The sequence below is a fragment of the Athene noctua genome, chromosome 23 (genome assembly GCF_965140245.1).
Source record: "Athene noctua chromosome 23, bAthNoc1.hap1.1, whole genome shotgun sequence".
NCBI lineage: Eukaryota > Metazoa > Chordata > Aves > Strigiformes > Strigidae > Athene > Athene noctua.
In genome coordinates, this window is record NC_134059.1 from 3,805,633 (window position 1) to 3,831,407 (window position 25,775).

The 25,775-nt window shown below is 50.2% G+C and overlaps 2 protein-coding genes across 3 annotated transcripts; both read right to left on the reverse strand.

Moving 5' to 3' along the window:
- Nucleotides 1-1,388: 1,388 nt before the first annotated feature.
- Nucleotides 1,389-14,119, reverse strand: PNPLA1 (patatin like domain 1, omega-hydroxyceramide transacylase). The gene is made up of 9 exons (XM_074925697.1): nt 13,471-14,119; nt 10,408-10,640; nt 9,267-9,332; nt 7,752-7,964; nt 7,316-7,376; nt 7,090-7,230; nt 6,695-6,794; nt 6,096-6,206; nt 1,389-5,537 (listed from the first exon to the last, which is right to left on the reverse strand). The coding sequence occupies exons 1-9, from the start codon at nt 13,670-13,672 to the stop codon at nt 5,534-5,536; spliced, it is 1,131 nt and encodes a 376-aa protein (XP_074781798.1). The 5' UTR covers nt 13,673-14,119; the 3' UTR covers nt 1,389-5,533.
- Nucleotides 14,120-20,498: 6,379 nt separating this feature from the next.
- Nucleotides 20,499-25,122, reverse strand: LOC141969615 (uncharacterized). 2 transcript variants are annotated; one of them, XM_074925574.1, is made up of 6 exons: nt 25,071-25,122; nt 23,206-23,927; nt 22,373-22,507; nt 21,933-21,994; nt 21,391-21,654; nt 20,499-20,994 (listed from the first exon to the last, which is right to left on the reverse strand). In XM_074925574.1, the coding sequence occupies exons 1-6, from the start codon at nt 25,100-25,102 to the stop codon at nt 20,950-20,952; spliced, it is 1,260 nt and encodes a 419-aa protein (XP_074781675.1). In that variant the 5' UTR covers nt 25,103-25,122; the 3' UTR covers nt 20,499-20,949. The 2 variants fall into 2 exon arrangements, with proteins under 2 accessions (XP_074781675.1, XP_074781673.1); XM_074925572.1 differs by having other exon boundaries at nt 20,499-20,997.
- Nucleotides 25,123-25,775: the final 653 nt, after the last annotated feature.

Consider the following 25,775-nt stretch of genomic DNA (forward strand, 5'->3'; position numbering starts at 1 on the left):
GAGGAGGTGATGGGTGTAGACCTGGAGCACATGGGACAGTGCTCAGGGCTGTTCCCTGGAAGGGGATCTCTGTAGCCCCAGTACCTCAGTCTAGTTTGGGACTGGGTAGGGAAGAAACCCGAAATGCATGCACGTGTGACACAGCGCTCTTCTCCCTGAAAAGAGCAAGGCTCAGGGTTCCTTGTTTTCTCTCCTAGCGTTACATTGATGGGGAGCTCAGCATGTGGCGGGCCAACTTCGTGACCAGGACCACGATCACCGTGTCTGGTTTTGCCGGCGAATACGACATCTGTCCCAAAGAATGTCCAGCTGCCTTCTTCAATTTCCAAATCTCTGATTGCATTTTACAGATATCAAAAAGAAACATTTACCGCCTACAGTGTATTTTTCTGCTTCCCACATGGCAAGTAAGCTGCTTCTACAGGTACCCAGAGCCATGAGACCACTATAACTGGCCTGTCTGCCCTAACTGCCACCTCCCCCCTGCAGGTTCTGGATCAGTTTTTTACCCATGGCTACCAGGACACGGTCTCCTTCTTAAAAAGACTGAGTAAGTGACTTGGAGTGAGGAGCAGGTAGGTCAGGTGCTTCTCCTACAACACTGGTTTGCTGACAGAAGGTAAGAGATGGTGCCAGTGCACCTAGAGTGACCAGGTCAGAGCAATCCCTTCATCCCTGGCATTGCCAGGATTACTTCAGTCCTATCCTCTCTGTGGCCTCTCCTGAATCTCCCTGTTCCCCCCTTCCCCTCTGATGATTAGGTCCCCTCTGCCACACGGGGCATGGTAGAACTTTCCAGGGAATGCAAGTCCCCAAGACTTCAATAGCAGAAGTGTAGGCTTGGGTGCCCTGTGTGGTGTTGGACTGATAACCCACTGATGCACAAGCAGCAATGTTTGGTGATCCTTGACCCAGAAACCCAACTCAGATTAGCCAGGCACTGTGGTCACCAGTCCCTCCATTTTCCAGTCAGCCCTGTTCATACTGGAGATCTGGTAGCTGAGCAACAAGCAGTGAGAGCTGGATTCTCTTCTCACCAGGTACATTTGGTATAAATTACCTTGATGATGACTTTATGCTTTCATTGGCATCATGTCATAAAGATGAAGACACTGTGTACTGGAAGCCAGAAACAAGAGTACTTTGCTCCAGAGCCACAGACCCTGAGGAAGTTACTGAAGAGAATCCAGGGACCATCAGGTCAGAAGATGAAGAGGAAACCTCACACCACCTTCACCACCAGAAAGGTAGAGGACCAGCACTTCCTTTACCCCATCAGTTTTTATTAGCTAAGTGACACTTGCCCAAGGCTCTCACTGCCAGAAGAGGCTGTTGGGGTTTTTGCAGGCTCCAGTAGGTGAGAATGTCAGGAATGGGAGAGAGTCCCCTCTTGGGTCTGTGATTATTAGTGAAGCCTCATGCTGGACTTATTTTGGGTGAGGATTGAGGATTTTGGCTGTGGCTGGGTCAGAAGGGCTCTTGGGAGAAGTAGCTCTATGAAGAAAGCCATTTGCTCACCTTGCAAGGTAGTAACCGGTTCTGCCCACACATCATTGCATGAAGGGTGAGGGAAGGAGCAGTGTCTCAAGGATTAGAGCTGGGTTTGCTGTGCCCATCAAATCAGAATTTCTATTTAGTAACTCTGGTGTGCAGCCATGTGTAAATACTTAAGTGCAAGAAAAGCTTATTAGAACTGCAGGTAAACCTCTACCTGTATCATTTTTAGGCAACATAAGGCAGGTTTAAATCCAGAACTTCTAGTTTTCTGCAATCCTATTGCAAAACAATGCCCTCTCCCATTTCAGTTTTGACATGGAAAACCGGTGAACCCTCAGCATTTCAGATTCCAGCTTGTCTTATTGTTATTAGCAGATTACAAACAAGTATGGGCTGGAGGTGCAACATTTCTTTCAATTTTATTATCTATTTCTTTTTCTTTCTGACTCTTTCAACATTTTAAAATTTGTTAGGAAAAATTACACAGCTTTTCCAACATGATGATAATTTAAAATGTTGCCACATAAATCAAATAAAACGTGAAAAAAAGATCCAAATATTGCTCTGCTATATCTAGGAGGACCACACCAAATGAGGAATATAAAAGGGAAAAAAACAGGACCATTACCATTCCAGATTTAAAAATAAAAGCCTGAAAAACATAAATTGAAAGCAATGAGAAGATTTCCATTGATAGCAAGACAACTGTACTTATGGGAAGAGACCCACTCTGGGAATGAAGAACACTGTTAGGCTGTACATTTTGCTTCCATGCTTGCTCTTTTAAAGGCTTCATCAGTCTGAACTACATGGGGCTTTTGAGAGCAACATAGTAGGAACCAGGTTCCTTTAGAGGTTGGGCAGGCTCTAGGCTATCAGGAGTCTCAGTGTCTGGTTTGCAGCTTCACTGCAATATTTTTCACCAAACTAAGGTCACCTGTGGAAGGACTCAAGACCCATCTGTTAGGCCAGAGAGCAACCAAGAGGTAAGTCAGTGCTCTCAGTCTCCAGAGGGAGAAGAACATGAATTTTTTTCAGTTCTGGGAAGGAAAAGCCTTGATGATTTATGCCAGGAAAAGGCTATTTTACTGTTTATTTGCACAATACTATAATATCATTGACATTTCCAAATAATAAAGGGTATAAAACTGGGAACAACTTGCACCTGTTTTCCTGAATAAGTCAGAATATTTCCAAAGGACTGCTGCTGTGGTAGAACCTGCACACCAGCAAGGCTCAGGCTGGATTAGCAGATTAACCACAAGGTTGATCTTTATCCAGTGCCCACCAGGACGGCTCCACAAGGAGTTGCACCCTCCTTAGTGTCTAGACTAGAAGCAGGGTCTGGAATAAAGCACCTGTAGTCAACAGGCAGAGACACAGGCGGGATTGGACAGAGGTTTGTTTTCATTTGGGTCGGTTGTGTGGATCAGGCCCCAGAACTCCCATTTTCACTGGTGGGATCTAGCTTTAGAGAGAGCTGCTGCTGCCTTGGGTTGTCTCCAAACTCTCAGCCCATCCACCTCAGGCTTCACATCTCTGCTGAGTTCACTGCAGACCAGGGCAAGCAACAGGATGAGGTATGAGGCCAATATTTTACGGATACCAAAACCTTCTTGTCCTATTACCCTCTAGACAACAGGAGGGAGGGAAGCAGCCCTGGGCCAGATATTTGACTCCAGTTTGTTTTGCCAGAAGTGTCTGTCAGATTGACCAATATGGTTTTACTCCCTTTAGGGCCACACCAGCCACAGAAGAGCATTTTTGACCCTGCTGCTGCCTTTGGCCGCAGTTCACATTTTAAAGAGAGAAACGCTGAGAGGCACTGAAGAGCACACTGTGACAGCAGTGTCACCAACACAGGCAGGGCCACAACCACCACCCTATCCCCCACAGACCCCAGGTGATTCCCATCACCAACCTTTAAAGGAGGCATTTCAGGCTGAAAACAGCATCTAGTGCAGCTGGTTTGAGCTGGGTGCAGCTGGGTTTCCCAACTTGCTTCTCTAAGGGTGAAACCAGCTCCTGCAACAAGGTGATTCAAAGAGGTGCCAAACTTTGCCTCTATCCATTGCCTCTGGCCATTAGGTCCAAGTTCATACAAAGGAAACAGCACCAGGGTGCTTGGTTGAAAAGATGGGGGATTAATAAAGCAAAAGACAGGGATTTGAATAATGGGCCATTAAATACCTATATCTTAGCACACTTCTGCATGTTTGGAGCAGGAGAGTTTGGTGCTGTGACCATTTTGGTTTGGGTGTTCTTTGTAGGCTGTTTTTTGTTAAAGTTCTCAAGGTTTTACTAACTTCTTATGATCAAGCACTGTGCCGTGTAGGGGCAGGTGGGATGCGCTGGGTAGTTCAAACTATGCGCCTGCTTGTGGTTGAGACTTTCAGGCAAATTTAGTGAATGTGGATGCCCAATTCCTGTATGAGAATTTTATTTTGGGGATTTTAGTTCCCATTTGAATAGGGATAGTGTAACTGCCTGAGGCTGACTGAAATGGTTATACCCTGCCTGGAGGTGGTGGTGCTTGCTCGGAAGAGCAGGAGCCTGGTAGAAGTGCTGTTGCAGAAGTGGGGCTGTCTGCCTGGGAGGTAAGAGCAGAAGTACAGCATGAGCAAAAGCAAATGAAGGCTGGCTGGCCCTGCTCCTGCCTGGGGAGTGGTGGGTGTCTCTGCTCTCTCCTCTTTGATCCATAGCAGGAACATAGTCACGGTTCATGAGCTGCTTTTGGCTGCAGGGGTTAAGATGTAAGTAAATCCATCCAGGATGCAAGGAAGACAGGGGTAGGTTTTGATAGATCCAATACAAATAAGCATCCTGGTCTCTTTTAGCAAGCTCATTGCAGAGATAATATTCCCAGGTCACTGATTTCAACCAGAGATAGCAGAACATATTAATCTTTCACCAAGCATTAATAGTTAACTTTGAATCTGTTTACATCGATGCAGATTTCAGCTGTTCCCCACATTCATGCCTGCAGTCTCCAGGGCACTTTGGATGAAACTTCCCTCTGTACCACTTCCCTTTGTGCAGTTATACGAGCTGTTTATTCAAATAAACAGCTTGTGCTGTTGTGATCCATTTGCCCATTGGGAACCAACAAACGGGGGAGACTCAGCTGGGGTAAAGCCAATCCATCAGCCTCTGATGTGCAAAATGCATTTGGGACGGTTAAGAGTGCTGCCAACTTATTCTACATAGAGACCAGCAACACGAGGTGTGTTTGCCTGGACTGCTTGTACACTGGTTTGTAGCAGCGAGTTACGGAAAACTACATGAGAAGAACTAATGTATTTGTGAAATGTCAGCTCTGTTGGTGCAATAGGAATTGCAGTCTGCAAGACTGGTGCTTTGAAGGAGGAGGAGGTTAATCTTTAGGTTTCTCCATCATTCTCCACAGCTGCAATTTCGGAGGGATCCAAGTGTGCACCTACCTCCGCTGGCAGGAGAAGCAGGCCTGTGAGGGTGCTTGAAGCTCAAGAATAGGTAATTGGTAAAATAACTTCAGGGAACTGGACAGAAATTGGTTCCTACCCACTGTGATGCTCCCTAAGGCTTCTTCCTCTCTCTGTTTTCTGTTTGATGAATCTCTCTGAAAGTTTTTGAGTGGGAGGAAAACACTTAAAATGTGACATTTCCTGGCAAATGCCTGCCATGTAATCTGCTTTAAAGCAGGGGGAGGGGTGCTGCTGGTGACCAGCAAGTGGGGAAACTGGCGGCTGGGCTGTACACACATGCCAGTGAAGAAGCCCTGGGCAGACTGGGGTCTGGTTGCAGATGCAGCACTGCAGTGCTTTTCCTCGGCCATCATGGTAAAACAGCTCAGGCCTGGGCACAGAGACTGCAGCAGCAGCACTGGAAACAAAATCGGCCATTTTTCCCAAGTGAAGAAAAAACCCACTGCAAAAAAAACAACTCCATAAAAAACAAGCAGCCGTGCTGCTGTCTGAAATGAGCTCTGGTGTCACCCACCGCTTCCCGGGGCAGCAGAACCGCTGGTGTCAGAGAGCTCAGGGCCTGTCCAGGGTGGTTACCTGAGGGAACAAGCTGGTGGTTAGTTGAGTCAGTGGCGATGAACCACCAGGGACAAGTAGCCCCGGGGGCGTTTGATAGGGAAGGGCTTTTCCATAGATGAGGAATTGTGTAGCTGCCCACAGTACGAAATCATTCTGTGCCAGTCTCTCCACCAGCTGCACGTGAAGTCACCTGCAAGCAGGTTTTGGCGGGGTATAGCTTAAAAGCTATCTGTGCTATAAATGCCTTGAATCTTTGAGAGTTTAGTGCCAAAACACCTCTCAGGGTCTTGGTGAATGTGCCCAATGCTTGCTAGGACAGAGCCCAGCAGATAAATGGAACAAGAATATGTTGCTGCAGGGAAACAGCACTAAGCTAGTTCATAGCTTCTTTCAGACACCCCTCAATAATATAATGGGGACAAAAATTAGCTACTTTTAGTGTGGGTACCTGAAAATTTGAATTTTTAGCCATGCTTAGCATCAGTGACCCATGGGTGAGGTCCCCTGGGGTTTCCCTGCTCTGTACCCTGCCCTGCCCGCCCTCTGCTGAGGGTTTGCATCCCCTGAGCGCCTCACCTCCTGGCCATGGCTTTCTTAAGCAAACCAGGCACCATGGTTTGGAGGAGCTTCTGGAACCATTCTACCATGGAGCTAATACCTTCCAGCAGCCCCCACAGCTTCTCCAGCCTGCAAAACCAAAATAAACAGGCTGAGTTTAATGACTGGTAAATGCAATAAAAGCAGGGGGGTGCTAATGGTGAATGCACACTGTAATACTCTTTCGTAACCGAGCAATCCTCTGGTGTTCCTGCTAGCCGTGCCCACTCGCCCCGAGAGCTTGCCTTCAGGGAATACAAATCCCCCTGTGGAGGAAGGGAATGTCACTAAGCCTATTTATGCAGTAGATGTGCAGCAGCTTGCCCTGGTCCGTAGAAAAGGAGGGACCCGCCGCTAGCCCACACTGCCCCAGCGGCTCCCTCTGCGTTTCCCACAGAGCTGCTGTCTGAAGGATGCTACAGCCCCCAGCCCAACCCAACGCTGGGCTTGCAGGGACACCTGCATGCCTCCTGCTAAGCTCATACCGTGTCCTTCCAGCTGTCTCGCCACTACTGAAGGCGCAACCACTAGTTTCTGTATCACTCTCAGCTTCGATGCCTCTATCAAGATGTTCTTACCCCTTCCTGACAAGAGCTGGCAACCTGTATGGCTGCAACAGGACCTTTGACAGTGGATTCTGCAGTCCAGTCACCGGCTCCTTCCTCCACAGAGCCAAGCCTGGGCCCATGAATGACAACACAGAAGTAAATAAAGACCAGTAATTAGAAATAACCCAATAAATGCAATAATTCCCTTTGTCTAGCAACTCTTGCTGCGGCTCAGCCTGTAGGTACTGAAGCCCAGGCCAGAATCCAGCCTGAGCCACTCTTACAAAGCCTCTTTGCAAAGAGCTACTGCAGATCTCGGAATATTTACCATAATAAATATAATACTACTTTTCGCAAAGACTTCAGCAGCTCTCCGTGGTCACAGCCACCCCCAAAACCCAAGATCAGTACCCCAAATCCTCTACCTGGCAGGAAGTAAGGAGTCAGGCGCTGCGGTGCCCTTTTGCATAGGCCAGTGCTTCTCCCGTTGGATTGTGAAAAGTCATTTTTCCCACACATGCTGGCAAAGCGGAAATTGCCATCAAAGTAGTTGAACCCAAAGGCATCTGCAAGACATGGAAAGAAAGGGCTGATGTTTGCATGTGCATCACGTTTCTCAGCTGCATGTCAGGTCTTGGGGTAACACTTAACTGTTCCTGTACAGGAAAAGAGCAGTGTCCTGGTACCCTTGGGAGAAAATGTCATTCAACACCTGCAAGGAGAAACACCTGATGTCACTAAAGAGCCCTTCATCCAGGCACTGGCAGGATCTAGCCGAGGCTGTTTGACTGTGGAGGGTTGGGGTGGCCCATTTGGGAAGGCAACAAGCCCAGGTTGGTTTCCAACCCCCAAAGCGCCGATCCTTTGCAGATTGTCAAACCAGGGTGGACCCCATCCCAGATTGGGCCACTCATCAGCAGTGCCCACCAAAAAAAACCACTGCAAAAGCGGTGGGCAATGCCCCCTTGCCTTGAAATCTGATTAATTAATGATGAAGATCGAGCTGCACCTTAAAGCTGGGAGGGCAGATCCAGCATTAATTTGTTTTAACCAAAACAAAGCTGGGAAGAAGACCTGGTGTGCTTACCATGGTGCTAGGTGGAAAGAGAGCATAGCTAATCCTGCAGAGGTTTTCTATTGAGATCTGAATGCTGCCGTTGAAGATCTGGTAACAGAAGAAGATAGCGGGGCAATCCCGTGGACAGATATCGAGCTCTCCCGTGAACGGGGACACAGTGATCACGGCTTCCTCCAAGCTGGAAACAGGCTGCAGGCCGGTGAATCCTCCATCAACGTATCGCTGAGGGCGAAGAGCAGAGGGAGAGTTTGCCTTGAGGACTGTTACAGCGTCTCGGAGAGGAAGGCAAGAAGCTGCAAAAGCAACATCTCCTGCCGTGAACCAGTCCCTGCGTGTCCTCTCTTCCCACCCCTTGCTCTTTTTCCTGGCCTTTGCCAGCTCTTTCTGCTGCCCTGCCCACGGCACCCAGCCAGCTCCTCAACCAGGTGCTGTAATCCACAGCAGTTATTAAAATAGGAATATAATTATTTTAATTCACAAAGCCTTACAAAGTTGTGTAAAGCAGTCATTAGCCAATTCAAGCATCAAACTGAATTTACAGTGTCGGATAAATTTCAAGTCCTGAGCTCAAGCAGTAGGGCTCCCGCATTTAATAACTGCCTGCAAATCCCTGGAGGATTATTCACTGGGCAAGGAAACTGTCACTTGCTGTATTCCAAAACAAATCTGAATTTACCACCCACGTCAGTGGGATTTGAGGTTGCAAGGACTGCAGCTGATCGAATTAAATGCCCGTGAAATAACAGTGCAGAGGAGCTTCATGCAGCAACACTGCTGAGTTCGGGGTCGTGCAAACTTCACGCACTTTGTGGGCAAGCCCTGCAGTCTGGGGTAAGCTGGAGATCTGACCTGCTAGCCAGGTACAGGCATCCGAGGACTAAATAGGCTCAATCAGTGCAGCCCAACAAGAGTCAAAGAAAGGTCCTGGCTCTACACCAGCTGCAAATGTGGTATCGGAGCTTTGTGGGCTTTGACACACCAGCAGGTCATGGTGCATCGCCTGCTCCGTGCTCCATCTGCACACGCTTCCCCACCACGCTGCTGTGCTCCTCCTTCACCAAGGGTTAGCCACAAGCCAGCCCAAATTTGTGGATTTTACCGTGGTGTTTTGCAGAATATGAGTGTGCACATGGATCCTCCCATGAACTTTTGATATTTCAGCCATGCAAGTGTGCACCTGAGCTAAGGGAATCATCTGCGCTGCAGATAGATCCTGCCCAGGATAACTGGGTTGTGTGTCAAAGTCCCGAGTGTGGGCATCCCCTCATCTCACTTTGGTGATCTGCAAGGCAAGATTTAGTCATCCAGGCTCTGTAGGCAAAGCAGGAGAGGGCTCTCCGGATGGAAATTCCACCCAGCTACCATCTCCAGATGGGGTGAAGAACAAGCTAAAAGGCTTTATCATCCTCCATTAACTAAAGAAACAGCCTAGACATATCTATCCCTCTCTGCTCAAGGGAATGTAAAGTTCAAACCCAAGAACGTACTGCTGGGAGTATATATTTTGTTGGAAATACCACTCACCACACCTCGGTAGGATGGAGGGATGAACCCACAGTAGATAGGAAGAAAGCAGCTGCAGAGAAGAGCCTGGGGAAGGAGAGGGATTGCAGAAGTAAGTGTTCCTGTCAAAGTTCTCCTGGACAAAAGCTGTTGTCTGGGTGCCTGCAAATTCAGCCTTGACAAATCATCTGGAGCCAGGCTGCCAGTACCACCTGGACTTTGCACTCGACTGTGTCAAGAAGAAAGATTTCAAGAAGGGGGAAACTTTTCAATAAAGTTGAAACACTTCTCCTGAGAAGGGCATAGCATCTCATTTTTTATTTTTATACCTGCCAGCAATATTAGAGTTGTGTATCTATATATCACTGTCTAAACACTGCCCTTTGATGGTAGCAAGGTGAAGCTTTGGCTTCATTTTTCATATTTGTGGATTTTTAAACAAAACCGAGACATTTTCCCAATGCATTTTCATTCTGCTGAGTTTTGTCAATGATAAAGCCACTGCTGGGCCATTTGCAACCATTTTCCACCAATCTTATCAGCTGAGAATGAACATCCAGGCTCCTGGGTTGACCTCGGGCTGGCACCACGGGGTGTACTCCAACATCTCTATGGACTTGCCATCCTCTGCTCTCTCCCTGGGACAAGCCCACAACCTTATGGGCAACTCTATTAGGGTTTTACCCTGGGATTCTTTTCCCAGCAGTTTACTGGTTAATCAGCTGCTTGTTGTTTGGCAGCACAGACACTTTGTCCAGGTCTTTCCTCCCAGGAAAGTTCTGAAGCAATGAGGAAAATTACTGCCAGTGGGACTTGGCAGAGGAGAGACCTGTCCAGAAAGCTGAGAGGTCATGTTAGCGTTAACACAGCTCTCTGCAAAGAGCCATTAGCACTTATTAGATCTGGGCAATGTGTCAACATCTGCTTTTTGAGGCTGGAAACAAACCTGCTGCTTTTTTAGCATGATTTATTCCTGCCTGACTCTGGACTTAACATCTTCCTCCCTCCCTCATGGAGCTCACTGTGGTGGGACCACGGCTCTGGGAGAGCTTCCTGACACTTGAGTAAAAAACAGTGTGGTTAAAGTCATCAGCACTTCGGTACCTCCATCCCAAGCAGTAGGTAGAGATCTTCCTACAGCATCAGAGGAAGGTCCCTTTACCTGGATGAGCTCCTCTTTCGAGCTGAACTCAGAGGCTATGACATTTTGGCCGTCCACCACCCGCGTGAGCGAGATGTGCAGCCGCCCCGAGGCCAGCTGGTAGGAGTCCTCTGGTAGCATCCGCTGCAGAATAGTCTTGATGTTCGCCAGCAAGCTGCACTTGGGAGAGAGAGGGCCCAGGAGGGTTTTCCTGACTTCCTTTGCCATGGCAAAGAAAGATTCCTTTATGTCATCTGACAGAGAGGGGGGTTGAAGACAGAGAGAAAGTCAGTATTGCTGCTGCCCTAAAAGTTAGATGTTTAATCCTATTTTTAACACTCCCCAGCATGTGTACAACCCCGGGATGATACCACTGCTATAACGGGGGATGTGGTGGCAGGGCAGAAAAGGGGAAATCACCCCCAGGATGTCCTCAAAGGACAATGTATTATTGCTGAGCATGGCCCCACTGGTGAAATCCCTGTCTGTACCGGTGACGGGTGCTCAGGATGTGTCTGGCCCAGGATTAGGGAAAGGCTGCAAAGAGCCCCGGGAAGGGGTTATCGGAGAGTTACACTGAGTTATGCGTGCCAGTGGGACTTGCGCAATATGTTCCTGCCTTCCACCGCTGATTTTGCATGTGGGCCACCCCAGGCTTCACAGGGGAGCTGGGATGGCTCAAAGGTGAGGACAAGGGGCAAACCCCCACCTCCTCTGCTTAGGGCTTTCCTGCAAGCTGGGCTCCACCATCCTGGGACTCCCTGCTCCCCTGAGCTTCCCCAGTGACCCCCCAGCTGCTGTTAATAGTCATTACATGCACCTGCACGTCCCAAAAGCTGGATTAAAGGAGCAGAACTGCAGAGCCCCAGCTGAGGGCTCAGGAGATACTGGGTTTTAAAGGCTGTGCTGGGATGGGAGAGAAGAGGGGTGCAGCAAACTCCACAGTCAGCCTGACCCCGGGGACAGAGCGTGGCCCTTTTGCTGAAATGGGCAGTTAGCTTGGGGGAATACCCCACCCTGGGCAGTTAAACTCTTGTAGGAAAACAACTTATTCAGCTCCCTGGTGCTGCAAAGCACCATCTTTGCACCCAGGTGGGGTCCCAGCCTTGCACCAGTGCAAATCTGTGGGTTTGCTTTAGCACCATGGCTTTGTAGGGGCAAAGATTTTGAGGTTGCCCTGTGAAATTGCTTTACAAGCACAGACAGACAGATGGTTTAGGTGGAGTGTCCCAAAGGCAACTGGAACACAGCTACTAAGAGGAGTTCTAGATGTTTGAGTGGAGGTTCAGGCCGTGTGATGTGATGGTTAATGCTTGGTGGGCTCATGCAGAATCCTCAGGGATGCTGAAAGAGCCAGAGATACCCCAGGCAGGTGATGCGTCTGCCAGGCACTGTCTGACTGCTCTGTGTCCTGGAAATGGGAGAAAGCCTGGGAAAACCACCCGTGAGCTGCCGGGTAGGAGGCGAGAGCAGACTCTAGCTTTGAGGGCTTTGACTCTGGACAAGTCTTTGACTTGGGATGAGCGAGGGATGGTTCTGGCATGCAATACTGGTGACAAGCGTGTGCCCAGGAGGTGACCTGTGGGGCGGCAGAGGACAGCCTGGCTCAGAGAGCTTCTCGCCCAGCCCAGGGCAGGGGCAGGGTACATGACTGCAGCCACCCCATGGGACACCCCATCAGGAGCCAAGCACACCTTTAACCCTCTTTTTGCCCCAATCCTCCCTAGTGTGAATTTGTGACCAGGTTTGTGCCACATTCATTTTCCTTATGAGAAACCCAACAAGAGTCATCACTACACAAAATGTCTTACTCTGGGCAAGATGTTCTGGGCACAAGATCATCTCAGCACCTCTAAGTGGATGGTGCCTACCACCCCCAGCAAAGCAGACCCCCATTTCAGCACTGGTGTCCACAGCAAGATCTGTTACCAAACTGACAGATACCAGCTCTGTCCAATTATACGAGCATGAGGAATCAGAGTGGAAAACTTTGGGGCTCTTGCTGATTTGTAGAGGAGTTCATTCCCATATGGGCAGAAAGATTCCTCTCTGCTTTGTCTAAATGTATTTGCCAAAGTGTCGAATTGGTTTTAGCTCCAGCAGAGTGGTTGTAGCATCCACCAGAGGTTTCAGGAACTGCGTGTTTCCTCCCTGCTTCCTCCATCATTATTTGGACCCTGAAACCCCTGCTCCTCCTAAATGTCCCCATTACTTGAAGCAGGGCTTGGATCAGCCTTTGAAGATTAAGTCTTGTGTACAGTTGTTTACACATAAACACTAATTAGAAATATGGGAGGATGCGATTATTAAAAGTCGATTAACTGCTTTGAATTAATTCTACACATAGATAATCTTATGGCTAGAGGTTCGTGTTTCCACACTGTCTAAAGAGGTTTGGAGTAAAACCTCTTCTGCAGCATTAAGAGAAAGCCCAGCCCTGGGCTGGAGCAGGGACGGCTATTGCCCCGGGTATGTCCTGCTGATGTGCCCTTGAGCTTTTTGCTGGGGCAAAAGGTGCTCTGCTGTCTGGGAACAGGAATCACACCACATCTTCCTTTGTGCTGGGAAGGTTGAGTGGGATAACCCAAAGTAACACCCAGACGGGGCTGTCAGCTCTATGGATACGTGTGTGACTGCCACTCGTGTCCCTTTGTAGCTAAGGATGACAAGGGGGCTTTACATGGACATATCTGCCCACCGTGGCCACGTAGACTTGCTTTGGGACACCTCTCGGCACTCCTTAGACCTCACAGTAGAAGAGAAGGAGATCTGCTCCTTCAACAGGAGCAGGCATATGAGCCGGTGAAATACAGGTACATCCAGATTTACCTGTGCAGTATCTACATGACCATCTGAAATAATATTCAGACAGTAATAACAGGCTTTTTCAGCTTACACCGCCCAAAATTGCTTCAGGGTGTCTGCCAAAGGTGGCAACATCCGCAGATTTATTTGATGCCTTGTGAGTGATGTAAGTTACACCAGTATCGCATCCCCACTGGTGCTTTAAGGCATTAGCTCCTCTATTTCTATTTTGAAATAAAAAAAGCTATAGTAAGGAAATCTAGGCAATAATTGTCTTACCGAGGCCGATGCCGCACACCACAGCGGCAGCGATGATCGAGCCGGCAGATGATCCATAAACCTTGCACGCGGACTTGAGGAGTTTGGGAGCCAGCTCCAGGAGGGACTGCACCACCCCAACCTGGTACAGGACGAGGAAGCCACTGCCCGAAAAGGAGAGTGAGAAACGGGTGCTCGAACCCTGGAGATTCTCCTCGGCCATCTCAAGATCAGATTGGTGTATCTGGCTCAATGTCTCGAGTTGTCCTTTTTCACCAGAACCTCAAGCTCTCTTCTCTGCTTTCTCCAGGCTCATCTCTGGCTGCAGAGGAGTCCAGAAGATGGATCTTCTACCTCCTTTTATGACAGCTCCCCGAGGCGTTTAGATTCACGAGCTATTTTAATTGCTGCCTGTGCTAAAAACAGAAATTTTCCCCTGATCAAAACAGCTCTTGTAATCCTCGACCACAGCCAACTCACATGCTCGGTGCTGAATCAAGGCTCCCCTTTTATATCAAGTGATCTGAAGTGTCCCAGGAGCCCTCCTGGAGATGGTCCCCGCATTACTGTGCCCGTCACACCTGGAAACATCCATGCAAAATTTCTTCTTTGCTTTATGCTTTCTTCATCAAGGGTGTTTTCATAAATAGGATTCTCTGTCAATCCCAGCTTAGGCACAGCTCAGTACTGAGTGAGTAAAGGCTTGTGTAAGGCACTTAAAGCCAGAGGGTGTTACACAAGGGGTGGATGCAGGGCGTTACATCGGGTTAGGTTTGGAAATACTGCTTGTATTTACTCCATATTGGAAGAGATTTGTCCTTGCCTGGTTCTTGGATATCCTCGGGGCAGGGGGAGGAGGAAATATGGAGCTGGATTTGCTTTTCTTTGCCCCCCATCTAGCACTGTGCTCTATACGGCCCCAGAAAGATGCCCGCAGCAGCACTGTGTTCACCAAATCTGGGGTTACCTGAACCAAAATAAAACTGCCTTTGGGCTGTCTTCGTTGGCTGGGTGACAGTTAAAAAAGTAGGGAAAAATTCAATAGATATCTAGTGTCTTTTCAGCCTTAATAACCTAATGCTGCTGCCAACATGCAGAATAAAAATTGCCATTTTAAATAGATGTGTTTATTAAATATTGCTAAATAATGTGTTGCTTATGTTGTCCAAATGCCTACAGCGTGCGCACTATATCATGAATATTATTATACATATGTTACCTTCGAGGTTGTACGTACATGCCTAACGTGAGCACGGGTGTAGTAACAGAGAGGCTGAAGCAGGGAGCTTCCATGCCCCGTGTTGGTGCACCAGTGCCCTGGGTTTGTGTGTGGTGGGCTTTGTGGTAGCAGGGGAGGGGTCTACAGCAATGGCCCCTGTGAGAAACCTCTCGAAGCTCCCTCACTTCAAGTCAGACCCATTTCTGGCCAAGGCTGAGCCAATTAGTGATGGTGGCTGCGCCTCGGCGATAACGTATTACAGAAGGGGAATCTGGGAGGGGGTTGGGACTGGTGAGGAGGAGTTACAAGGACACATCTGCGAACACCGAGGGCAGTGACGGAAGGACGAGGAAGGGTGTGAGAGATGATGGGGGAAACAGGTCCTGAAAGAAACAGGCCTGCAAGAAATGAGGACTGAGAAAAACAGCCCGAGAAGGAGATAAAAGTCAGCAGGGGGGAGTTCAGGAATGTCTCAAACACTCACAAGTGACGAAACTACACCCACGGGGTGGATGGTGTGGAGGTCGAAGCTGATCAGGCTGCCCCAATAACACAGGGTGCAGCTGGAGGGGGGAGGCTTGTGGGGACAGGACAGCTCTGCTCTGGGGCACCTGGTCAAAATTCAAGGGCCATCTGTCCAGTGAATGACCTTTGCTTCATTATCCATGAAAAGCATATTAAAGTTAACACCCTGAATATGCTAACAAAGACTAAAAACATCATGCTAATTACATCATCTCATGAAACACCTTACCCCTCCCCGTACATGGGATATGTAGGTATGTGGGTCGACCTAGGGGACGGACCCAAGGAAAGTGGGTATGAATCAAGGGGGGCAAAGGGGAGGGGAAGGCCTGGAGAGTGAAGCGAAGAAGACAGATGCTCCTGTAACCCTCACTGGTGGGATCGACACAGGAACCCAGACCAGTGATCTCTATTCATCTAGTCCCTTCATCTCCCTCCTTCCCCTTTTTCCCGTTTTCCTTCACTACCACTAAGAAACACAAGACACACTCTGTTGCTTGCCACAACTTGTTATATACTCAGCAAATTATATGTATCCTATTAGTATGTTGTGGGAAGTTAATAAATGTTTGGACTTTGAGACTTGCCTCACCGTTGTCCACTCTGTTGGGGATTTATGAATCTGAGTCACTTGTCTCCCTCGTCTGAGCAGGACGTGACAAAGGCGGGGAGGTGCGGTGGAGCAGACCCCCCTGCATCCCCTGGTGAGACGGCAGGGCCACCCCCTGCCACCCACGGGGGTCCACGGTGGAGCAGAGGCTGACCGGTGGCCTGGGGAGGACCCCACACCGGAGCAGGCAGCTGCACCCGAAGGTGTCCGGGGCTCTGAGGGGAGAAGCAGCCCCCGCTGTGGTAGTTCAGGACTGCAACACGTGGGGGGACCCCGCGGGAATGGCTGCGGCCCATGGGGAGAACTCATGATGGAAAAAGTTCATGGAGGACTGTCTCGTGTGAGAGAGGAGTCACGTGGAGCAGGGGAAGAATGAGGAAGGGCGTTCCCCCTCTTGAAGGAAGAAGCAGCAAACTGACTGCAACCCCCCATCCCCTGCCCCTGCGCTACTGGGATGAGGAGGTAGAGATATCGGAACCAAAACTGAGTCCAGGAAGAAGGGAGGGATGGGGGGAGATGTTTTTCAGATATGGTAACACTTGGGCACCTCGATACGAGAGAGATCTCGAGGGGCTGGAGCAAGGGCAAAGGAGGGCAACAAGGCTGGGGAAGGGCCTGGAGAATAAATCCTGTGAGGAGCCAGTGAAGGAGCTGGGAGTGTTCAGTGTGAGGAGGAGGAGGCTGAGGGGAGCCCTCATCCCTCTCTGCAGCTCCTGACAGGACATTGCAGAGAGGCTGGGGCTGGGCTCTGCTCCCAGGGGATCAGGGACAGGACAAGAGGGAACGGCTGGAAACTGCCACAGGGGAGGGTCAGGCTGGGCATGAGGGAAAAATGTTTCCCAGCAAGAGTGGTCAGAGAGTGGCACAGGCTGCCCAGGGAGGGGGGAGTCCCCATCCCTGGGGGGGTTTCAGGGCTGTTGGGATGAGCTGTGGGGGGATGTGGGGTAGGGGAGAACTTTGTGGAGTCGGGCTGAGGGTTGGACTCGATGATCCCGAGGGGCTTTTCCAACCTGAATGATTCTGGGATTCTGTGATTCTCACTGTCCCATTCTGTCTCTTAAGTGTTGTTGGTGTCAGCATTTTGAATTAAAGTGACATTCTTTTTCTTCCCCTAACGAGTCTGCCTTTTGCCTGTGACCATAATGGCTGAGCCACCCCTCCCTGTCCTTATCTCAATTTCTGAGCCTTTTTCTTCCTTTTCCCTTCCCAGTGCTGGGGGGGGCAAGGGATGAGTGTACGGCTGTGTGATGCTCAGTTGTCCTCTGGGCTCAGACCACCACAACCAGCCTGGCCAGAACAGTACAAGAAAATAGAGGACAGTCCCAGCATCCTGAAGCAACCTTTGTCATGCTGTTTCACCCCAAATTTTCATACATTTTCCATGGCCTTTCCAGCCATCGCTGGGTCCCTATGACAAGAGTTGTGTCCTGTGCAATACCTGGGGACAGAGCCCCCCACCTCGATGTGCAAAATGTCCCTGGGTTGGTGTTTCAGGGGTCGCTGCCCATCAGCAGGTGAACATGGCGTGTGACCCACCCGGATAAATGTACTCGGCGTGGCCAAGGCCGTCCTTGGCAGCTGCTGCCTGGGTGACAGGATAAGCAGGAGCAAGCTGTCAGCTCAAAAATATATTGAAACGGGATCTGGACTATCCTGGAGGTGAAAAATTGCTTGAATTAGGGCATCTGCATGTGACCACCTCCTGCTGTAGATATCCTTACTGGATTGGGTCATCTCATTTCTTGTCTTTCCAGTGTTTGATGTTGGTTTTACATTATCCCTTTGCTGGGTGAGTCTCCCACACGTTCCAGCCTTTCTACCAGCCTTCTGGTGATACCTGAGCTTGAATCTGCGTGATTCCTGCCACTGTTTCCTCTAGCCCTTGGCAAAGCCATTTGCTTCATTTAAAAGACCTTCTTCCAGCGCTGGCAAACATCTGCAGGTAGAAGAAAGGTAAAAAGTACCATCTCTCATTGCCACACATCCAAACATGCAAGTGCATCACAAGTGTGTGAGTTTTTGCACACTGAAGGGAATTGTTTCTATGTTCTCTGTGCCTTAACTCTGGCAATTATGTGCGTCAGGGCCCGGGGAATTCAACAGACACTGCGTGGTGGTGGTGTAGGATGCTCCTGCTTCACTCAGCACTTGCACCTCCCAGGTGGAGCCCAGCCCCAGTTGCCAGGCTTCAGGAAAGCTGTAAACAATCCACGGGACCTGCGGGAACACGCTCCTCCATCTGGCGCACAGCACGAGGATGGTTTCCTCGTAGGAGCTGGACTTGCGAGGACTTCACAGCTCTCCTGGGGATCCTCAAAGCCCAAGAGGAGCTGGGCTCTGGGGACACACCTTGGGGGTCTGCCGTCTGGGGGGGTGCACAGCCACATCACAGCATTTCCCACAAATCGCCCTGTCCTGCAGTGAATTAGGGGGGGGGGGGGCTTCTCAAGGCGGGGGGGGGGGATGTAAAATCTGCCCTGTACCCTCAACTGCAAACACCGAGGCCCTGGGACAGTATCCCAGGAGACAGCATCCTCTCTGGCCCAGTGCCACACTCCCGTGAGATGAAACCTTGTCATCATCCTCTTAATGACAGAGAAATTTACATTAATTGGCTCATTAAGTGCCAGGCTGATTTTCTAAGCTGCCCTCCCCCACCTAGCATTTGGTAAAACAGGATTAGCAGGGACTAACGACTTCCGAGACACAAGATCACAGAAGCAGCCTGAGATGTTTTCAGGAGAAGGCCCCTCAGCTCGCTGGGCAGGGGGCTGTGCAGGCTGCAGGGGGCTGTGCAGGCTGCAGGGGGCTGTGCAGGCTGCAGCACTTTGCCCGGGCAGGACCAGTGCCCAGATGGCTGGTGTCTGTGATCCCAGGGATTTTCAGGCAAGGCAATTGCTTTAGCTGTTTGAAGCCACAGCAGGGTGTCTAGGGAAGGATGAAGGTAATACCAAAAGTTGGAAACGGTTCAAAACCCCAGGGCTAATAACTTGCCCTTCTTTAATACCTTAATATCTTCAGTGGCCACAGGCAACCAGGGTCTCAATTTTATAACCAGGAGATTAAGCGAAGATGCTGGAGTCGCTCACAAGAAAAGACCTGGGCTCCGAGAGCCGCCAGCCCTGGGGTGCTGCACTGATGGCAGCTGTGGCCGCTCCCATCCTCCTCCCCCCGTGCCAGGCTGGAGCAGCATCCGAGCTTTGGGTTAGGTTATTTGGGACCAGGGGCTCATTGTGCAAAGGGCTGTGCAGGTTTGTCTTCTTGTTTCTCCAGCACTGCCGCCCCGATGGGTGGGGAAATGTCCAGCAACGACAGAAGGAGAATATTTGGTTCAGGAAAAGCAAAGGAGAAGGAAACGGGAGAGATGAGTTGTTTTTCTCACTGGTGTGTTGCCTGGCAGGCATGCTCCGAGTGCGGAGGGAAGATGATGTCCTCTGGGAAGTCAGCGAGGAGACAAAAGCCTTTTCTGCTCCATGCAAATCCCAACCCACACCTGGCACCGCATGAGCTCAGATGCAAAACAAAAGGGCGTCTCGTGATCCTCCCACTGGATCCCCAGCATGTCCCCAGCATGTCCCCAGCACCAGCTCAGCCTGCCCTGGTCACAGCCCTGGCACAGTCCCCCCGGGCAGGGGACAGGAACGTCGTGATGGTTGCAAACAGGCGAGAGTGGTTTCAGTTTCTCCTGCAGTAAAAGTTTCCCAGCTTTGGATCCCGGCCAAAAGGAAACACGGTGCTGGCGCTGTGCTTGGTGCTGGCATTGCCGGGCAGGACACGGGAGTTGAATTAGATGTTTTTCACAGTCTTAATTACCCTGGGCTAGATGAGATGGAGCCCCTGCGAGGTAACCCTGCTCCTTGGGGCTTTTTGGCATCTGGTGATTCAACCCTCTGCAGCTCTATCAAATGTTCCCATAAAGGCTTCGCGAACAGGGGGCTGTTGATCTGCCTGGGCAAGGGCTGTTTCCTTCCTACATGGGCTCTGCTTCCCCATTTATTTTACTTTGGGTTTTAAAAGGACTGAAACAATCAGATCCTCCAGGAGAGGAGGTGCTGGGCAGACACGAGCTGTCACCGGTGGCCCATGGTGGACTGTCACCCCAGGCACAGACCCAAACCCACAGGTTTGTTTGCCACCATCATCACCTTCAACCCACTATATCATCCCACCTCTTTGGCAAACCCCAAAATTTTGTCCCCTTCACCCCAGGCTGGGACTGACCCTGGCAAGGGAGATGGTCCTGCTGGTGCCCCCACTCTGAGCACTGGCGATCCCCCAGCCCCAGGCTGCCTTAATCCATGGCCCTACTTAGGGGTCTGGGCAAAGATTAGCTGGGAACATTCCCAGTGATTAGGGTTTAATCGCTTTGACATTCCACATCTTCTTAGGCCTCCTAGGTGAGACCCCGGCAGCTGTAAATCCCCTCGGCCCTTGAGGGAGCAACAGCAAGGGCAGCTCCTGCACCACAGGAACAAGCTTTACCCAGTTCTTGGTGTCACATCAGGCTGCTCTGGCTAATAAATCTCCTTCTGATGGAAAGGGAACAGCTATAAATAGTACAAAATGGCAGGGCTGCACCACGTATCTGCTGTAAGACTCCCTTTGTGCCACTCTGCATTAGGCTTGAAAGGAGCAGCCCACAGCAGCTGTAGCAAAGCAAACGTTATTCCATGTATAACGACCGTACACATCACCCACTAGACAAGTCTGGCTGTCATTTAGGGACCAATTTATTTGAGTTTTAGTTTGTTTTTTTTTTTTCCTGAACTGGACACTTGGCTAACAGCAGAAGCTACAAAAATTATGTTGTACATTCACAGATACACATAGAAAAGCAGGTAAATAAATACACATACACAAACACAAACAATGAGGTTCAACACATGCACTTGGTGAGAGCTAAAATGCAAATACAAGGTGAAATCTGGGTGTTGCTTGATTTACAGGCTCTTTGCCCCCCCAGCCAGGTGGGTTTTCAGCATTCCATGCTGTTTTGGCTATCACTATGGCTTTTCTTAGAAGATTTTAAATCCACAGCTCAGAAAATCACCTCACAACTGGGTCACCAACAGGGACTGTCCCCCATCCCCCCCCCCATCAGTAAATCTGCATCCTTGGCCTCCCAGGCCCTTCAGAGCAGCCGATGTCAGTCCGGGCTCTCACAGTTGTCTGTGCTGAACTTTTCTTTGTCCTGCTGAAATAGAAGGAAACATCTGTGAGGTCCCTTCCCAAACTGAGCTGATGCTATTGGTCTTCTAGATAGGTTTAGGAGGAAATTCTCCCCAGGGAAAGCTGCAGTTACACCAGGTTGTAGCAATGCCATTGCACTACAGGGCATCTCCCGGCTGTGGAGACTCAATGGGCAGGGAGCAAAGTTCTGCTCCTTGTGTCTACATGGGCCATGGTCATGTTGGAGGAAGGCAAAGGCAGCCCAAACAGGACGGGGCAAGATCCAGCACCCAGTCTCCCCCCCAGTATAAACCAGCATGGCTGCTACCCACCCAGGTCTGTCGATCACCCCAGAATTACACCACTTGCCCTAACTTGCTGCTGGAAGCTCAGCCCCAGACTCAGTCCTCCTCCCTACCTGGAGAATTTTGCTGTAGGACAAAGGTGCAAACGAATCTTCCAGGTAGCGGGTGCCGAAGCCCATGATCCTGTTCACCGCCTGGTTGCAGATACCAGCCACCTTGGCGGTGAGGTGCACTGCGAAGGCAAACTGGATCTCTTGGGGGTTGACGTCGGGTCTACTGGCTGTCATTTCCTTGTGGACGTATGCATCAGCCAAGTTCTTGAAGGAGCTGTAGGACATGTCTCTGAAGAACATCCGTAGCCGTACATCTTCCTTCACCTGATTAAGAAGCAAGTGAATACACACGTTATGAGTGAATAACTCAGTGTGTCATCCTTGTGTTGATGCCTTCACTCCACACTAGGATGGCATCTGAGGGAGACAGACAGACAGCCGTGATCACACCCAGTCGGGGAATTAAAAGTTGTCATTTCCTTGATTTTAATGAGTGTTCCCCTGCACCAGGGAAATCAGTGGTGTTGCTGTATTTTAGAGCAGTACAGAGCTTGGCCCAAATTCCCTCGACCCCATCCAGCTGACCACAGCTCTTCTCTCACCTGCCTGTCCAGCTCATCTCCTGCAGTCTGGAGCAGGGCGACGATTCTCCTGATGGCTTCATCTGCAGAGAGAGATCCCACATTATCTCCAACCCTTTCTCCAAGCTTTACACCCAGATGCTCTGTTTAGTCCCCAGGAAAAAGTCCCTGAACAATGTTTATCCACCTCCTCCCCTCCAAAACCCATTTCAGCTCATTGTCTTGTTATCCTCAGCCAGCAAAACCACCCTCCCCCCTTTGAATTTTTCTCTCCCCAAATCAAGCCCTGATGGTGAAAATCTCCCCCAAAGTCTTCATATGACTTTTCAGGTCACGTAAGCCCCTGGGCCAGGATTGAAGCAGGTTTGGGTCCTGTGTAGGCTCTGCATGGGGACAAGTCTCGTGCATGTAAGTTATTCTATATGTGCCAGCAATGAAGCACTTGCAAGGGCAACACTCACCGACCCCATCAGCGCTGGCCGGCCGTGGTGGCTCCCCGCATCCACGTGCTCTGCTCCCGTGGCTCTCCCTGCCCTGCACGATCAGCCCGATCTCTTCCGAGACTCGTGCGTAGTAACCGTCGGGCTGCTCCGCATCTGCTGGAAGGAAAACGTGTGTTCAGAAGTGTGGATTAATTTTTTTGTGGGCCATGGATTGAAAAGAAAAGCAGCCGCAGCGGTGGCTGCATTCACGTGGTGCTCGTGCCCACCCTGGATTAGTGCATACCGCCGGAGAACGGCGGGGCTGCGCTCTCTGAACCGTAACCGAGCAGTTGCAACTTGCCTTGAATATGCTGAAGCTTCACAGCAATTCCCTTACCAGCTTTTCTAGAGGGGAAGGGCTGGGGCGTGGACAGGGGTGTCCCGCGGGCTCTGCCTGCTGTGCCACGGTGGCTGGCTGCCTGCACCCTTCCCCACAGCAAATTGAAAGCAGCTTAACATGGGCCCTAGAGTGGCTTAAGATTTAATCTCAGGTCTCAAATGCAGGTTTAAATTAACCACTATATCCCTCATTTGCCAGAGGGGGGGGGAAACCCGTGCCTGGATGGTGCTTGGGGTAACTTGCTGTGCTCAGAAGTCAGAGCAGTGATGTGTGCTCAAAGAACGGGCAGACTGACCCTTGCCTGGGGCAGGACGTTGAGATCACAGTCCCCAAAACCTATCCCAGACCCCAGAAAGCAATGGAGGGTGATGCGTAGGGATAGGAACTGGCACTAAGCACTATTGCTTTCCCAAAAGATGCCCAGTGGAGGTCCCGTTGGCCGTAGGGTTGGGTTAGGGTGGTGGGGTCCCACCTGGTGTGGTCGGCGCCTGGACGTGCTGCAGTGGGAGGCAGCTGGGTCGCTTGGCCCTTGCCCCAGCTGCCACCTCTCCCCGCTCCTCCTCCATGTGCTTCTTGAAGGAGAAAACCCTCTTGAGGCTGGACCTCCTCTTCGGGGCTCTGCCCAGCGGTGGGGACGTGCTCGAATCCCCTCCGGATCTTTTACCCCCTTCTGGTTTAGAGCTGTGAGGAGCTTTGGCATCTTTTTCCTTTGCTTTTTGCCCTGCATTTTCCTTCTGCTCCTCAGGGCTCTTCTTGAAAAGGAAATTTAAGAAACTTTTGAACCAGGTGCGTTGGGTTTTGCCCTGGGAAGAGTTTTTTGTGCTCTTCCTCTTGGGTTCCAACTCCTCTTTAGAGACCTCCTTGGGAGCTTTGCTCTCATCATCCAGAGCTTTGTCCGGGTCCTGTGCTTTGGGTTCCTCCTCCTGGTCCTTCTTGGGGCTGAGTTTGGCACAGGAATACTTGCTGAAGTCACTTTTCGACCGTTGCAGCCCATCTGCCTTCCTCCCTCGCCTTCTGGCTCCTTCCTGAAGCGTCTTCTTGGCCACCAGCGAGTTTTCACAACAGCTTAGCGAGCGCCTGACGTAGATCTCCAGCACTTTCTTGGCCCCTTGCCTGTCCAGTGAGAGAATCTTGCCTGACGGCTGCCTCCCCACATCCCACCGAGGCTTCTCCACAGCCAGAGCCTGCATGTTGCTGCAGAGAAAAACAACATTTTCAGCCTGATTTTTGCTTCCCCCAGGATGCTGCGTGATCAGATCGGGCATGATAGAAATCAGCCCCATTTTGGCACCCAAGGGTGTTGTGGGTGTCCAAGACTGCTTTTGTTTCCAGTAAATGATCAACTGCTTTTATAGTTGTTATCTGAGTGCTCCTTATGCAGACTGCACACGCAAGGTTTTACGATGGGCTATCGACACTGCTGATAAAGGAAGTGAAACTGCGGGGAGGAGGGAGATGAACTGGTCACGTCTCAGGGAGAAAGCCTGGTTATCATCCAGAGGGTTTAATCTAGCAAGGGTATCATCCAGATACCATGGTGCTGTATCTTCCCATTGCGATGTGTTCCCATACTACAATGAAAAACTGTGCACGAGGAGCACCATCCCCCCAGTGAATTGCACACCCCAGATTTTTTTATTGTCTCCCCTTAAAGTACTGGCTGATAAAAAAACCAAAACCACAACAACATTCCCCAACAAGGCTGGGTCCTTCCAGCCCTTGGAGAGGCCAAGGGCAATGTGGGCACTTGCAAATATCCTCAGTCACTGACAATATTGGCCGAGCAATGACATAGCCCCTCTGTGAGCTCTCACCAGTACAGGGTTGTGAACAGAACTCAGAGCACCTGGTGCCTGACTTTCCCATCACCCTTTTTCTCTACATTTACAAGCAAAAATAAACAGAAGATGCTGCTATTGAAAAACCAAAGGGCTGTGCCTGTGCCTCATGTTGGCTCTGCTTCCAAAACCAATTTCACCCTTCAGAGAACCAGACCCAAACCAGAATTTCTTTACCACTGAACAGTACATGGGAAGCTGACATCAAAATCCAGCACGCTCGGCTGTACAAACCACCCTGCAGCCAGGCATCAGCCTCTGCTCTGTCTAGATGAGCATCATCAGAAGGCACAAGCACACCCACCCACCCCAACTTGACCTTTTTTTTGGATCAAGAAGGCAAGTTTCCTTCATCCAAGCCAACACCAAAGCCACCCGACCACCCAATAATAAATCATTGAACTAGATTTAATCACAGCAAAGCAACAACCCCCATCCTACTTCGATTGATTCCAGTACATTGGCCACATCATTCTTTATTTGATCTTTTGGTATTTACCTTTCCATCAGTATTTCTGCCCTTCTGGACATCTGTCAAGACAAGCTCCTCGGCCACAGGCACTAAGGGTTGTCAGGCTCTCCTGAGAGGTGCCTTTTTTATACCCAGGGCTGGCAGCTGGCTGAGTAAGTCCTATTTTTAGCAGCCATTCAGGTAGGAGAGTGGCAAATGCTTCCGCCTGGGATCCCCACTATCACCTCCCTCGTGGCGGAAAACCAGCGGGCGTGAGTTTCGCTGGAGGAGAAAACAATTTCCTTATGACAAATAGCAGCAACACAGCATAAAAATCACCTGTCACCTGGTGTAACCGCTGGCCTTTGAAACCAGCTATCGAACCCAGCTGTTTGGCATTTGGTTTTGGTCTGTTTTGCTGTTTGTTTTTTTTTAATGGGTGTGATGCCATGTATGGGCTTTTCCGAGTTGTTTTTGTAAGAAGAAGTCATAACTTTCTCAGATAAATGGGGTTTCAGTGCAATAAGCAGATCGTCCTGCTCACATCCCAGGAGCTTCCAGGAAACTGGATGCTGGAGGCTGTTGTGGCACCGCAGAGACTCTGGGGCATGGTGCTATCAAACTGCTGCCTAACACCGAGCATGGCTGGGCTACAACATGTTTGAAACCCACCCTGGGGTCCTTCAGACAGCCCGTGCACCCACCCTAAAACATGAACCAGGATGGGCTTCATGACCCCGAATCCTTTGCACC

What these genes read in the sequence shown, in the direction of transcription:
- PNPLA1 (XM_074925697.1), bottom strand. Translation starts at nt 13,672, where the DNA reads ATGGCCGAGGAGAATCTCCAGGGTTCGAGCACCCGTTTCTCACTCTCC. An exon ending in TCTTTCCACCTAGCACCATG is followed by an intron (nt 7,377 to 7,751) that starts GTAAGCACACCA and finishes TTCTCCTTGCAG; the next exon opens with GTGTTGAATGACATTTTCTC. An exon ending in TCTTTTCCTGTACAGGAACA is followed by an intron (nt 7,231 to 7,315) that starts GTTAAGTGTTAC and finishes CATGTCTTGCAG; the next exon opens with ATGCCTTTGGGTTCAACTAC.
- LOC141969615 (XM_074925572.1), bottom strand. Translation starts at nt 25,102, where the DNA reads ATGTCCAGAAGGGCAGAAATACTGATGGAAAG. An exon ending in GCAGAAATACTGATGGAAAG is followed by an intron (nt 23,928 to 25,070) that starts GTAAATACCAAA and finishes TTTTCTCTGCAG; the next exon opens with CAACATGCAGGCTCTGGCTG. An exon ending in CCTACAGCAAAATTCTCCAG is followed by an intron (nt 20,998 to 21,390) that starts GTAGGGAGGAGG and finishes CTTCTATTTCAG; the next exon opens with CAGGACAAAGAAAAGTTCAG.